Genomic DNA, 15,244 nt, shown 5'->3' with positions numbered 1-15,244 from the left:
GGCAGGAGGGGATTTTGAGCTGCGCCAGCGGGCAAGCCGCCACCCAGCAGTTATCATCCATCTTCCCTCAACCGCCAGGTCTGACAGTGCTGAGGTCTGGATAGCGCAGGCCCAGCCAGATGTTCAGGAGTCAGCACTAGTCCTTCTTCGGCACTGCCCATCTGACACTATCATACAATCTCAGAACCATTACCTTCCCACAGACCACTCTGCACACCAAAATATTAGCCAGTCAATACGATTCCCTTGGCTATCTGGTGCCCTTCAATGTCTTATATACCTTATGGAAAGCACTTTGTATTGCCTTTGTGTACAAAATGTGCTATATAAATAAACTTCCCTTGCCTTGCCTTGCCTTCACGACAACAGCTAAGGTGGTGGTGCAACAGCTGTGGGCAAAGCACAGAGAGTGGAATGATCCTGACCTACCGTAAGACCTGCTTCAGACCTGGAAGGAGTGGGAAAGTGAATTGTCCCACTCCTCCCAGATGCTACAGCAGTCCAGAACTGGACACTCCAAGCAGTCAGAGGGACATTCATGTGTTTTGTGATGCCTCAGAGAAGCCTGCGGCTCAGTAGCCTACCTTAGACCCGAAGAGTGGTAAAGTTGAGGTAGCCTTCCTCACTGCAAGATCATGATGTGGCTCCTAAAAACAGGACCATCCCTCGCTTGGACCTATGTACAGCTCTAACAGGGGTACAGTTGGCCTCAGTTCCCACCACAGAGCTCACTCTGCCCATCCAAGTCATCCTATGGACCAATTCGACTACAGTGCTGACCTGGCTTAAAACAGATTCCTGACGATTTAAAGTCTTTGTAGGCACCGGGTGGCTGAAATACAGGATTGGACTGATGGTAAAACCTGGCGGTACGTGGCCAACAACCCAGCAGACAACATAACTAAGGGAATGACACTGGCTGAGCTAGGGGCACAGAGTCGTTGGTACCAGGGACCTACCCTCCTTCACAAGGCGCCAGATCAGTGGCCAGAAATTCCACCAGCTAATTATCTAGGCAGTGAAGAGTTCAAAAAAGCAACAATCTGCAACTTCACAACCCTCAGTCCTAGTTCCAAGATACCTGATATGGTACCTGATATCAGATCATTCACTTCCCTAGTAGATCTCCTCTAAGCCACCGCCCAGACCTACACTAGGCAGCTGACTCCACACCCTCTGCCAGTGACTACCGGGAAGCTGAGAACCTTATCCTCCAGCAGGCAAAGCAAGACTGCTTCCCATCAGAGCTCACTCATCTCAGAACAAGGTAAACTACTACCCAGCAGTAGCCGGCTGCTGCTAGACAGCACAACTCAGCTGATCTGTGTGGGAGGACGGTTACGTCACAGCACCCATCTCGACCCTGAAACAATCCACCCAACTGTGCTCGACCATTGACACCTAATCATTAGAGACCTAGATGAAAAGCTCACTCACCTTGTTCACCACCTTGCACCCTGACCTACAAGCCCAACTAGCCAAGCAGCAAATCAGATTTAATTCCAAATTACCAAACGCCCCCCATTTCAGTGGCTGTTGGGAACGAGAGATTCGTTCCCTGAAACAGCACTCCAGGTGACCCTAGGTGCCCAGTCAGCGAAGAAGTGCTCAAGACTGTTCTGACGGAGATTGAGGGCATCCTCAACTCCAAGCCCCTTGGCTATGTTTCATCCAGCATTGCAGATCCTGACCCAGTCACCCCCAACTGCCTGCTGATGAGGCGGTCAAATGCATCATTACCCCAAGTGGTGTATCCCGAATCGGTTACTGGCAGACCACTTCTGGAAACATTTTATCAAGTACTACCTCCTGGCCTGCAAACGCACCAGAAGTGGACCTCGGAAACACCAGACCTATAAGTCGGTCACACTGCAATGACAGTGGATCCACAGTTACTTTGCGCAATGTGGCCTGTTGGGAAGATCGCCCAGATCATCATCTGTGACAAGCATTTTCCTCTTGCTTGGTTATAATGTTGCTGTTGTGGTGTTAAGTGTGATATTGATGTGCAGTTAGCGTGTAGTTATTCAGTTGGTTGATAATTGGGTTGTATATTTGGGTGATAGAACCTATGCATACGTGACAGCCTGGCGTCAGTTGCAATGTTGAAGCATGTGGCTAGCTTTAAAAGGTACAGTTCACCAATTTCCCCACTACAGTTAATAGTGGTACATTTTGTAGTTATACGGGAAATGTGCATTATTTTACCATTCTATTACCTAAAACTAATATTTAACCCTCAATATCCCATTCATGTTATGTTATGCATATGGTATCAGCTATTACATACAGTTTAAGTTAACGATGCTTGCTCCATTAATGTCCAAATGCATGTCTTCTGCATGTAGAGTAATGTAAATATTATGGATATAGAAATACTATGGCCTGTAATTGTGTAATTATAATGAGGTTTAATGTACATTTCTAGTTAACTTGCTTACATTTCAGAAGATTAAGATCAAGAACATTTAAGATGCAAATTCATATTCAACTGCTTTCTCAATAAATATTCTTGGATCGTACAGAGACATCTGGTTCAAATTCTTACCGGACACCCTGCAGCGGGCCAGTCACACAAGTATTTTAATTAAATAATTTTTTTCTTTCCTGACAGTATTTTGTAATTCATTTTGGAGTATTTGTAATCTGTAACAAGATACATTTAGATATATTTTTGACCTTCTCTAATGGTGGCCAATAAGAAAATTAATGAACTTGAGATTTATTACAGATCCAGTGACTCATATATCTGTACTACAATTTCACCTGGTTTCATTCAAAACATTTGCAGTTTATGTCAATAAATACGTTGAATTGAACCTGGACTATGGGTGGAAGCATACACACACACACACACACACACACACACACACACACACACACACACACACACACACACACACACACACACACACACACACACACACACACACACACACACACACACACACACACACACACACACACACACACAGGGATCTTCAACATTCAGTGCTCATTGCCAGTTTCTGTGGTCAGGTTGGATATAGCCTGGTGTAGCCTTTAATGATCTTATTATACTTTATTGCATTAAATTTACATAAAAAATCCTCATAATGCCTGTCCTTCCGTGTAACTTAGAGGCTCACCTGTGCCCATGTCCCTCCTTCTAAGTACAACAACTCATGGAAATCCTGAAGGATAGACTGGTACTGCTTGTCACTGTACTCAAAGCGATCCCCAAACACCAAGCAACAGACTACGTTGGATACAGCCTTGTTCACCAGCAGCTGGGCATTGAAGGGCTCACCTGAAAAATGCGAAAGAGACCCAAACATTGTGAAACATACGGCCAATGGTCAAAACGTACAACATATGATGGGCCGCAAGCAAGGAAAAGCACTATTTTATATTGATTATGCATGATCATAACAAGTAGATATAACAAATACATACCACGGCTAACTGCCAAAATTAAGTATACATTTGAGTTTGAACACAGTTGTGGTTCCTCAGATAATCAAGCAATTAACATCCCATCATGCTTAGAGTCATGTGTAAAAATGCTGGGCAGACCCAAGTATCCAATATTTTGACTACCACAGCTCAAAGAAGAGATTTCAGTGAATTTGAGAGAGGGGAGCATAGAGATATAACACTAGACATGACGTCATTAAGCGTGGGATAATCGTGGGATAATCGTCTGCCATCTTACCTGGGTCCAGTTTACCTGGAACTACAACAGCTGTCTATGGGAAGCAACAACTGTGGTCCTGATCTGGACCAAACTGCTGCACTAAAAGTACCAAAGAGACCAGAGAAGCTGGCATCACCTTCCACACGTCAGTAGAGTAGAAGATATGTCTTATATGCTAGATTTAACTGACACAACTTAAAACACAACATTTCCGGCTAGTAGTAGCTAACAGACTGAAGTTCTATTTGAAATAGTTTGTAATGGTATGTGTTAACGTTAGCTAACGTTAGTTGGCTTTTGGATGCAATCCTTACATTTCAGCTGTATGTTAGTTGGCTAGCTCTCTGCTGCCATACAAACACGTTGTTTCTGAGAACAGTCAGCACACATCATACAGCATTGTGTCCAACCAGTGTTTCCCCTTCTACTGTGGCAGGTCGCCACCGTAAAGTCATGACCCGCCATGCTAAAAATACGTTCTATAGTGTTTTCTATAGTATTTGTATAGTACTCAGTAGCGGCACTGCTGCTGAAAATGCACCGATTTTTTTAAAAATTAATTGCAGGCTATTTCTGCCAAGACGCACCTTAATGATGGAAGTGACACATAGTGGCGTGTGGTGGCAGACAGAGCGGTCATTTATTTGCATATCTGTATAGGTTACTGTGGATTTTTAGTTGATTCAAGTGTCGAGATGTTTGTTTTTACTGTAGTAGCCTACTTGTTTACATGATGGCATCTATATAAATTATTTCTTTATGGATTGTAATCATAATTGTAGGCTAAGATGTCCTGCTAATAAAGTTTAAAAAAAAAAGTGAGGGGCTATGTCTATTATTACCTGCTTAAATTGGCTTAAAGCTGTCACACTAACCACTTAATGGCATTACATTTGCCTTTTATTGTATATTTTATCTGGGTGTATTGTTAGGTGTGTTTCAGTGATGGTGATATTTAATTGCTGCCAACATCTGTCTATTGCTACAACAACAGATCATTTGGGGGTTTTACATTACAAATAAGCAGATTTTCATATATACTCTTAATACAACTACTCAGCACCAAAGAGTACCAAAGAAATCTGAGAATTATAAAGTCTTCTTGAAAATAGGATTCATAGTTTCTGTAAAGTAAATGCACCATTAAAATACTTCCAGAAGATGATTGAAAACAGAATTACTTAACATAGTTTAGCTATTTTTATCTACAAACTACAAAAAATGCTCATGTTTGGTACCATTTTAGACAGTCACAGTTGTCTTGCATACAGTGAGCTAAATTAAAAATAGTGGTGATGTCTCAATAAAAAAATATTAGCATTATAATGGCAGCATAAGGCACTATCACCATTGATTACAATTACAGCCAACTGAGTTGACCCAGGTAAGATGGCTGCCATATGGTCCCATTCCAGGATAGGAATTCTCTATGACATGTCTCCTCTAGTGTTATATCTCTATGGAGGGGAGACTGTTAGAGAATGCTCAACTTGTTTGACAAGGATCAGGCTCAATTGATGTTGGCAAATTAGAGGGAAATACATCATCAACTAGGCGCAATTTTGGAGAGAATTACATACTCCCAAGCCACAATGCCCATGAATTGGTGCGAGATGCAAGTCTGCCACTCTGAATCAGTCAAATGCATGTCAATCTAAGTGCGAGCAGGTAGTTTCATCAAGAACAGTTCCTTGAAAACGAACGTTTACGTATGTAAACACGGTTTTATGAATGAAGTGAACCTGGAACCATTGCTTATCTACCCTTGGGTCAGGAGCATTATACCAAATTAACCACACCTGTGTGGGGGCGGCGTCACCAGCAGCACACTATATCTCTGCTGCACACCCACACAATCACTCTCTTTTTAGCCGACTCAGAAGGGAGAGCCCAGAGCCCACCTTCCACTGCCGAGTGACAATGAATGGTTCCAGGTTCACTTCATTCATAAAACCGTGTTTACATACATAAACGTTCGTTTTATTTCATGTCAGTGAACCTGTAACCATTGACTACCGTATACCCAACCTGCTGCACTGCAGATGTCCTCCAACGACGCCCCCCTTAACAGGGCCCACGAGCTGTCCCCCGTGAGAGACAAAAAGGCTATCAGAGGACCGAAGGGACCTGGTGCGGTTCACATAGCACCTAAGGGCCCTCACCGGGCACAACTTGTGAAGCCTCTCCGCCTCCGCATAGGGGTGTGGGGGAGGATGAAATGCATTCAGCACCAGGGGTTTAGAAACAAATCCCCGTGTCAGAACCTTAGGCAGAAAAGCTGGGTTTGGAAGGAGATAGACCGACCCATCTCCTTCCCCAAACCTGAGACAAGCCCCATCCACAGACAGAGCACTCAACTCACTCACCCGCTTGGCCGAAACAATAGCCAGAAGGAAGGCTGTTTTCAAAGAAAGAAGCCGAAGATCAAGGCCTAATAAAGGCTCGAAAGGAGGCAGACAAAGAGCCCTGAGCACCACCTGAAGGTCCCAGGTGGGGAGAAGATGCCGCCGAGACGGTCTGCTTCTCCTCACCCCCTTCAAAAACCGTGATGCCAAAGGGTGAGCCCCAGGGGACACCCCATCACACCTATCATGACCTGTAGAGATAGCGGCCAGGTAGCCCCTAAGTGTGGATTCTGCCCGCCCCATGGTGAAAAGGCGCTGAAGAAAAGACAGGATCACAGAGATGCCACAAGTCGTGGGGTTTTCCCCAGTAGAAGCACACCAATCCCTCTCCACTTGCTGCTATACTGCAGTCTGGTGGAGAGAGCCCGGGAGGCTTGCAGAGTGTCTATTACATCCCTGCCTAAGCCGAGGCCCTGCAAACGCTGCCGTTCAAGGGCCACACATGAAGGCTCAGAACCTGGGGTTTCGGGTGCCAAATCTGCCCTCGCACCTGTGACAACATGTCCGGCCTGACTGGGAGAGGCCATGGGCTGCCCTCCAGCAGTTCCACGATCCCTGCCATCCATGGTCTCTGTGGCCAGTTCGGGGCCACTAAGAGCACCCGAGCTCCCAGCAATCTGATCCTTGCCAGCAAGGCTGGAAGGAGAGGAAGCGGGGGGAAAGCATATAGCCTGCCTTGCGGCCATGGAAGACTCAGGGCATCCGTCCCTAGTGGCCCTGGTGGACCCTGAATCGAAAACCACAAGGGGCAATGAGTGTTGCCTTCTGCAGCAAAAAGGTCCACCCCTGCCCTCCCGAAGCGGCCCCAAATTCTCCCCACAATCTGTGGGTGCAAGCCCCACTCACCCGGATGGGGACCACCCCGTGACAAGAGGTCTGCTGCCACATTCTGAGACCCCGGGAGATGAAAAGCCCTCAGGGAGGCACCGTGGGCCTGCGCCCACAAAAGGAGCTGCAGTGCTCTTGCATGCAGGGACAGGGACCTCACCCCACCCTGCCGATTTATGTAAGACACCACTGCAGTGCTGTCGGTCCTCACCAACACCTGCCGTCCCAACACAGCTGGGAGGAAGTGCTTCAAAGCCAGGCTGACTGCCTCCATTTCGAGGAGGTTCACATGCAACCCCTGCTGCGCAGGACCCCAGTGCCCCCAAACGGACCTCCCTTCCCAGACTGCACCCCAGCCTAAGAGGGAGGCGTCGGTGGTTATGGTCACCCTGGAGGAGCCTTGGCCCAGGGGAATCCCTTCTCTGACAGCCAAGGACCGGCTCCACCACTTGAGGACCCCTCGGCTCTTCTGAGGCAGAACAAGCAACTTCGATTTGTCCTTCCTTGGACACACCCTTTGACTTATGAACCACCGCTGAAGGGGGCGAGTGTGCAATAGGCCCAACGGCACGACCTGGGCGGCCGCCGCAAAGAGGCCCAACAACCTCTGGCACCTTGCCACTGACACTGACCTGCCGGGAACACAGCTGGCAATGCACTCCATAATTGCTCCCCTCCTCTCCTGTGTCAGACACGCCCTCATTGACACAGAGTCCAGCATAAGCCCCAGATACCTGATTTTTCTTGTCGGGTTGAGGTGGCTCTTCTCCGGGTTCAGATGCAACCCAAGGGAGAGGAGATGAGCCAGCACAGCCTCTGTGTGAGCTCGAGCCTGGCTCTCTGACTGAGCACAAACCAGCCAATCGTCCAGGTAGTTGCAGATCCGTATGCCTACCTGATGCAGGAGGACCAGTGCCGCATCCATACACTTTGTGAAGGTGCGTGGAGACAGAGACAGGCCAAATGGAAGGACCGTGTACTCGAAGGCTCTTCCTTGAAAGGCGAACCTGAGGAACCGCCTGTGATCTGGAAAAATGGGGATGTGGAAATATGCGTCGCAAAGGTCCACTGCTGTGAACCAGTCGCCTGTCCTGATAGACTGAAAGAGTGCTCTCAACCTGAGCATCCGAAAGGGAAGAACCTTGAGGTACTTGTTCAGCCGCTTTAAATTGAGGATGGGGCGGAACCCCCCCGTCCCGTTTCGGCACCAGAAAATAACCCAAATAAAAACCCTGTCCCATCTCCCCTTGGGACAGGGGCCTTATTGCACCTTTTTTCAGTAAGGCAGAAATCTCGTTGGCCAAAACAGCAGAACGAGATTTGTCCCTCACCTTGGTCTCCAGAACGCCTCGAAAACAAGGGGGCCTGGTTGCAAACTGCAAGCGGTATCTGCGCTCCAGGGTGCTGATCACGCATGAAGTGCACTGACGCCAGGCAGAGAGGTGAGAAGCGGAAAAAGCCGGCGCCAGAGGCTGCGCACCGTCAGGTACGCTGCTGCGGCTTGAAGGATGAACGAGAGGTTTGCTCCCTAGAGCGTGGGCGGGGGCGCTGGCGGCCTTGCACCTGCTGTGGGGCAAAACTCTGCCTGAAATTGCCAGACCCCCGGGAAGGGCCCCGCTCTGCAAAGCTAGACCGCTGGAGGCCAGCACGCCTCCCCTGGGATCCCCGAGATGGGGGTCTTGACTGTGCCGGTTGATGGATAGACTGTGCCCTCACCCTAACCTTCTGGGCTTCATCCAACGCAGCCTCCGCTGCAGGCCCAAACACCTCACCGGGGGTTATACCAGCCTCCAACACAGCAGCCCGGTCCGCCTCCACCAGAGCAGACTGGCTCATCCAAACGTGTCTCCAAGCTAGGGTCAACCGGGCTAGAGTGTTACCCAAGACCCTAGCCTGAGCACTCGCACCCTGTATCACCACATCAATGACCTTTGCCATCTCTGACATAAGGTCCACTGGGTCTTTGGACTCCAAGTCTCTTATCAGACCCTCCAAGTACACCAAGAGGAGAGCATTAGTATTAGCCAGCCTAGAGGCCATGGCTGTTGACTGAAAAGCCTTCACCACCAACCCGTCGGTGGCACGGCACCTCTTATTAGGGTGATGAGCATCCCTACTGCCAGAGGCTGTGGCCCCAGCCAACATTGCAAAGGTCGAACCAACCTTCGTGGTTCCGTCCAAACCATGCTCTGCAGCCCCACCGAGAATGGCGAGCGCCGAGCGGGGAGCTGCCACCTCCCTAGGTTTTGCCCAAGACATCCGCAGATGCTTGACAAAATCCGGAAACACTGGCAATGGAGGCTGTCTCAGCCCCCGTGGGTCTCGGTCCAGCGCCGAAGCCCTAGGAGGGGATGGTGGAGGGGGGACACCAGCCGCCACTGCAGCACGCGAGACCAAAGACTCGACTGACAACTCATCAGCCCCCGAGGAGGAGGTCTTACCTACCCGGGAATTGGCATCGGCATTATCCATTCCATCAAAATCATCCTCACCCTCAGAGGAGCCGTGGCCAGAGCCATCGGTCTTATCCAGATTATCTGAGGCCGTAAGGGACAGGGTGTCAGGATGGGTGCGCTGGGGGGGACCCTGACCCCTCCCACTCTGCAGCGCAAGCAATTGATGCTGACTTGCAGCCATATTTTCTATGGTCTTACGCATTTCCTCCAACTGCCTCTGCATGAGGTCCACCCGTGGATCACAGACTGGGACGGGTTCTGTCCACTTCCTCTTCCTGGAGCACTTCCTCCCCTTTGCCAGTACACCTGCATCAGGAGGAACCTCAACCTGGCCCGGCGGCATCACCTCGTCCGGACCACTATCTCTTGCATCACCCTCCTGGGATGCCATCTCCAGCTGTTAATTAGCAAAACAAAATTACCAGCAAAAATGCGTATATGTATGGGTCTTTTTTTTTTTTTTTGCAGGGCAAAAATAAAGTGAGGCAATCCCCCTTTAAATCAATGCAACTGGGGAAACACCCACAGCCCGATATGTACCCCACACACACACATGGTTGAAGAGAGAAGAAAAGAGAAAAGAACCCCCTCTCTCTCACTCACCAGCGCGAATCCAAGCGCGTCTCTTTCCCTCTAAGAAAGAAATCACAGCAGCAAAACAGGTAATAACAAACAAACACTCAATATCTGCGCTCTCAGCGCAATCACGGGACGCCACCGGGGTGCCCAAAGCAGCCCGCAAGAAAGCTAAACAACCGTGAAAGTAACAAGTTTTGTGACGACTTCTCAGTACATGCTCTTACCGACCAGGAGGATAAAAAGAGAGTGATTGTGTGGGTGCGCAGCAGAGATATAGTGTGCTGCTGGTGACGCAGCCCCCACACAGGTGTGGTTAATTTGGTATAATGCTCCTGACCCAAGGGTAGATAATCAATGGTTACAGGTTCACTGACATGAAATAAAAGTTCATAGAGAGGGATACTTGGGTTACAGTGCATAAACCCCTTATTACACATAAAAATACACCTTTGCAAGTGAAGTGGTACAAAGAACACAAGCATTGGTGTACTAAGCAGTAGAAAATGTCAAATGGTCCAATTTTCCAACATGACAATACTCCCATCCACAGGACACGCACGGTCACAGAACGGTTTGTTGACCATGAAAAGGATGTAAATGTATCTCCCTTGGTCAGCCCTGTTCCCACGTCTTAACCAATTAAGCACTTACAGGAGATTCTGGAGCATTTCCTGAGACAGCGTTTTCCACCATTTGTGTAATACCTTGTTGATGAGCAAAGGACTCATTCAGATAATGGCACTCCTGCTGGATGGATGGTTCGAGGGTCTTCTTGCCCACACCAAAGTTCCTGAGTGTATGGAGAGCAAATCTCCGCTGCTGCTTCCACGGATAGCCATTTGATGCCACTAAACCTGTTGGGAACATAAAACAGCGTAGACTGAAAGCAAGCACAAAAGAGGTGCAAGCACAAAAGAGGTGTTAATATAAAACAGTACTCTTGAGATGGTCTCAAAGGCAATTTTTTCCAATAACTTTTTAATTTTATTTAAAATCAATAATAGACACATTACGTATTTCTGGGTCCTATCTGATACTACTGTCCTGAGTAGACTTAGGTACAATCACTGGCAACATTTTCAGACAAAATGCAACACACACTACCTTTATTCCCAAACGTTTCCTGAAACAGCGGTATGACAGGGCGATCTGTGTAATCCTCCCCTTTTTCGACCAAGGCTTCTCTCACAAGCTTGTACCCGTTGATTATCACAATCCTTCCACCAAAGAGTCGAAGGCTGAAAATGTTTCCATATTTCTCTGCAAACTGAGAGAGAAACAGCAGATTGGTATTGTGGTCCAACATTGAGTGGCCTCTTCACATTGTAGAGCTCAGTGGGAAGATACAATGGATGAGGAATATGAAAGGAATATGTTAGATACACTAAGCTAGCAGCCACTGTATTCTCCATTAGTTTCATGCATTTGTCCCCATATCCACTGCTAGTTTAGTCTTTGGGATTTGTGGTCAGGTCTTTGAGGTGACACAATTAAAACAGCTTCCTAAGCAGCCAAACTAAACAGCCATGTGGCTCTGGTTGAAGATAAAAACACCAGGTAGGCCACAAATTAAGGAAATCCTAAAGATGCAAGTTTTCATTTATCAAACGCTGGTAGCTAAATTGGGTAGTCACACTTTGGATTCCTCGCCTAGTTAAGTTTAAGTTTATTTTATAGTATAACTTTTATACAAATTTGTATACTTATTTATACTATAAATTATAGTTTATAGTTTAGTTCCTTAACACTAAAACAAGTCAATAAAAACAAGATAAGAAAAATCATTAATATCTCAAGCAAAATCTGCAGAATCAAATGCCAGGACATTACATCACTGTTCAAATCACGTGTGATACACAAGGCAAACCGGATCATAGAAGACACTACTCATCCACTCAACAGCCAATATGAACTATCCCCATCAGGACGCAGGTTTCGGACCCCACTTCACAAGACAACTAGAACAAATAAAACATGCATCCCCACATCCATAGGACTATACTACAACACTTAACTACAACACGTTTGGAAAAATGTGCTTTTGCATAATTTGGGGGAATTTTTATCGAGAAAAATATTCAATAACTTCACTCTTATACAGTGTAGTGTCACCAAAATCACTTCAAACATCAATGGTCTCCAGTTGGTTATACTACAACACTTAGTTTGGAAAATGTCTTTGTTTTTAATGGTCTTAATGTTTTTTAAGATAAAGTGTAGTGGTCCCAAATTCACGTCATACACCAGGAGACCCCTGATGGTTATACGAAACCACCTAGTTTTTAAAGATTTTTTGCTTAATTTTGATTAATTTTAAGCAGAATCTCTTTAGCATTGAAACCATGTAAGACGGTGTCCTATTTGCTTTCCACAAACCACAACATTGGTTTAGGCTACTTTCATGAATTGACATACAGACTCAAACGCACAATCCATCTTATATTTACTAAACTGCTTCTTCTGAGAAGGATGAAAGTTTGGTTTAGGAGCCCTTCCCAGTGGTCAGTAGTTGAAAAGTGGGGTTCACTCTGAACAGTTTATTGGTGCATTACAGTCCCAAAATAAAAATATTTTTTAGGAAATTATTTGTGAACCTCCATTTGTTTTTATGACCAATAAGTGAAAAGATATACAATCACTTTTGACAGGTGTTGTCCAATTTTCTGTGTGGTGAGGATTCCAAGTTACATTGGTATAAAGTATCATGTGATTTGGTGAAACTTTTGTATGGTGTATTTGTCTTGAATAAAAATATAGTTTCACATACATCAAGAGAAGAGCCATCAAAACTAGTTCACTCATTTAACCTTCAAGAAACTACACACACACACACACATTATATATATATATATACAGTATATATATATATATATATATATATATGTGTGTGTGTGTGTGTGTGTGTGTGTGTGTGTGTGTGTGTATACTGTATATATATATATATATATATATATTGTTATACATCCTTATATACATAACAAATTCACGGCAAAAAAAAACATTCAGCACAAACAATTCAGTCACTCAAAGCAGTGGCCTTAAGACATGAATTGAGACTCTGAAACAACATATTGATGAGTTAAAATTATATGAAAATTGAAAAATAAATATGGCAAACAAACACTCCTTGAATAGCTATACCACACATCTTACTGTACATTATTAATGAATAAATCCACAATCCTTATTTTCACATGAAAAAGAAAATTGGTGACTACTTTTATCTGTAAGGAAAAAAATATTTGAGATCTGTATCAAAAATCAAAAAATGAAAAAAATATGGACAAATGTTTATTTCAGTTGCACAAGTTTTGCAGCACAGCATTTTTGTTTCTTTTTTTGGCTTCACTTCATGCTTGTTTTGACAAACTTATGTATATATACACACACACACACATATATATATATATATATATATATATATAAATATATATATATATCTCTCTGATATATATATATATTAAAAAAATCCCCAAAATTATGCAAAAGCACATTTTTCCAAACTAAGTGTTGTATTATAACCAACAGGAGACCATTGACGTGTGAAGTGACACTACACTGTATAGGAGTGAAGTTATTGAATATTTTTGTAGTACCTCTTTTCGGTGTTGCACTTTTTAGACGGTCCCTGCGCACTCGTCTCACAGCCAGAACTCTGGAAAGCTGGCGTTAGCGACAAGGTTAACGTAGCACTATCAAAGATTGTGCTTTTCTCGCTAGCTCTTCTCGTCAAAACCAGCATATTAGCAAACCTAGCTGGTAAGCATCATCAACTTAAACCCCTTAAATGATATAAACTAACATAGCTTAGCCTAGCTTTAGTGGAGATGAAAAGTTAGCATTCGCTAACTTCAACCAGCTAATGGACATCGGCTGAAACTGATGAATTCAGCTTTAACCACTTCCACTAACTGCACAGATGTCAAAACCTTTGACCTACGTTACTTACAAAGACTGCAGCAGCTGGTAAAAGAGCTCAGTGGAAGCAGGGTGACAACTTAATTCAGCTGCAATGCCAGTTTTCCACTGCTTTGGTTCTTGCTGTAGAACCTCTCACCTGCAGTGACTTGAAGTCGGTTCATACGGAAGCTAGCCTCACATAAAAATGGCCGCCAATCCGACCATCCAGGAACGTTGATTTGAATGTGAAAGACCGTTTATATCCATTCAAGTTCTGTAGACCCATATCGACTTGGCATTCTTGGATTGATGGATGACCTTGATCCATCAGGAAGTGTCTATTGCAGGCTATTGATTCTGTTTCCGCTACATGGTCGCAGTGTTTATCGGGTATTTTATAACGGCTTCAAATGTGACAGAATCAGAACTGAAGGCCAGAACTAAGTAACATTACCTACCTTGGTGAAATCCAGGTGTATTTCGCTGGGTTTGATGCGATGAAGGTCACCAATCAGAGGAAGAGACCATGGTCCAGGAGGAAAGTTTCTCGGGACTCTGTTCTTCAAAACATCAGCACACAACAAGAAAACACACACAAATATCAAAACACTCCTCCCGTCCATCCATTCCAGGGCTATTACGTCATATAGTGTTTCCATTTGTTATTTTTAGGAGCAGCAGATGTTAAGTGTTTGTTATTCTGTTTTGACTGCCGTAACATGAGTGCTCGACTGGGCCAGTCGACGCTGCCGGGAAATGTTATAATGTGTGTGTGTGTGTGTGTGTGTGAGAGAGAGAGTGACCTTTGATTGCTTATTACATTATTGCCGGAGCTTCTGATACTGCACTGATAGTAGGCTGTGACAACTAAACATTTTGTACCATTTTTAACCTTTACATGAGTTATATAGGTGGAGAAAATTCTAAAAATGATATTCCCTCTACAAGTCAAAATCTTCAAAAACATATGCAAATATGCCTAAAATTTATATGGTAAAAGATTTGCCGATTGCATTGAGGGTGTCTACTAAGTAAGAATTTGTCTTAGAATTGTTAATTTATTTATTCTAATCTGTCCGGAAGAGTTCCCTAACACACAACACACACACACACACACACATACACTCATGCACCAAGTAGAACAAACAACCCGACTGGAAGAGTTAAAGGTCCACCTTTGTTTTCCACTTTCCCCTACAGAGAGGCCACCAGTGTAACATAACATTTGTTTTTTGAAGCCTGCTATTCAGGCTCCTCCACTCCTCTCTCACAAAGCTTTTGAACAAGAACAGCACCAAGTGGGACATCACGTGTGTGCATGACCACCACAGCATTCAGACTGTGATTTTAGAGGTCTTTTGCAAGATTATCATTACAAGAGACTGCCATTCAAACAGTGA

At 45.1% G+C, this 15,244-nt stretch overlaps 1 protein-coding gene across 1 annotated transcript; it reads right to left on the bottom strand.

Moving 5' to 3' along the window:
• Nucleotides 1-3,128: 3,128 nt before the first annotated feature.
• Nucleotides 3,129-14,467, bottom strand: LOC139660015 (cytochrome P450 2J1-like; the record flags this gene model as incomplete). The annotated part of the gene is made up of 4 exons (XM_071538051.1): nucleotides 14,303-14,467; nucleotides 11,049-11,211; nucleotides 10,649-10,798; nucleotides 3,129-3,289 (listed from the first exon to the last, which is right to left on the bottom strand). Coding segments are annotated over exons 1-4 (639 nt in total), but the record flags the coding sequence as incomplete, so codon positions are not given.
• Between the last annotated feature and the right edge of the window lie 777 nt (nucleotides 14,468-15,244).

Source organism: Centroberyx affinis, unplaced genomic scaffold (assembly GCF_046629955.1).
Source record: "Centroberyx affinis isolate AG114_WGS23_722 - 3 ecotype Tasmania unplaced genomic scaffold, CSIRO-AGI_Caff_v1 ptg003191l_1, whole genome shotgun sequence".
Classification (NCBI taxonomy): Eukaryota; Metazoa; Chordata; class Actinopteri; order Beryciformes; family Berycidae; genus Centroberyx; species Centroberyx affinis.
The sequence above is the reverse complement of the archived record's forward strand: the minus strand, read 5'-3'. Positions and strand labels throughout refer to the sequence as shown.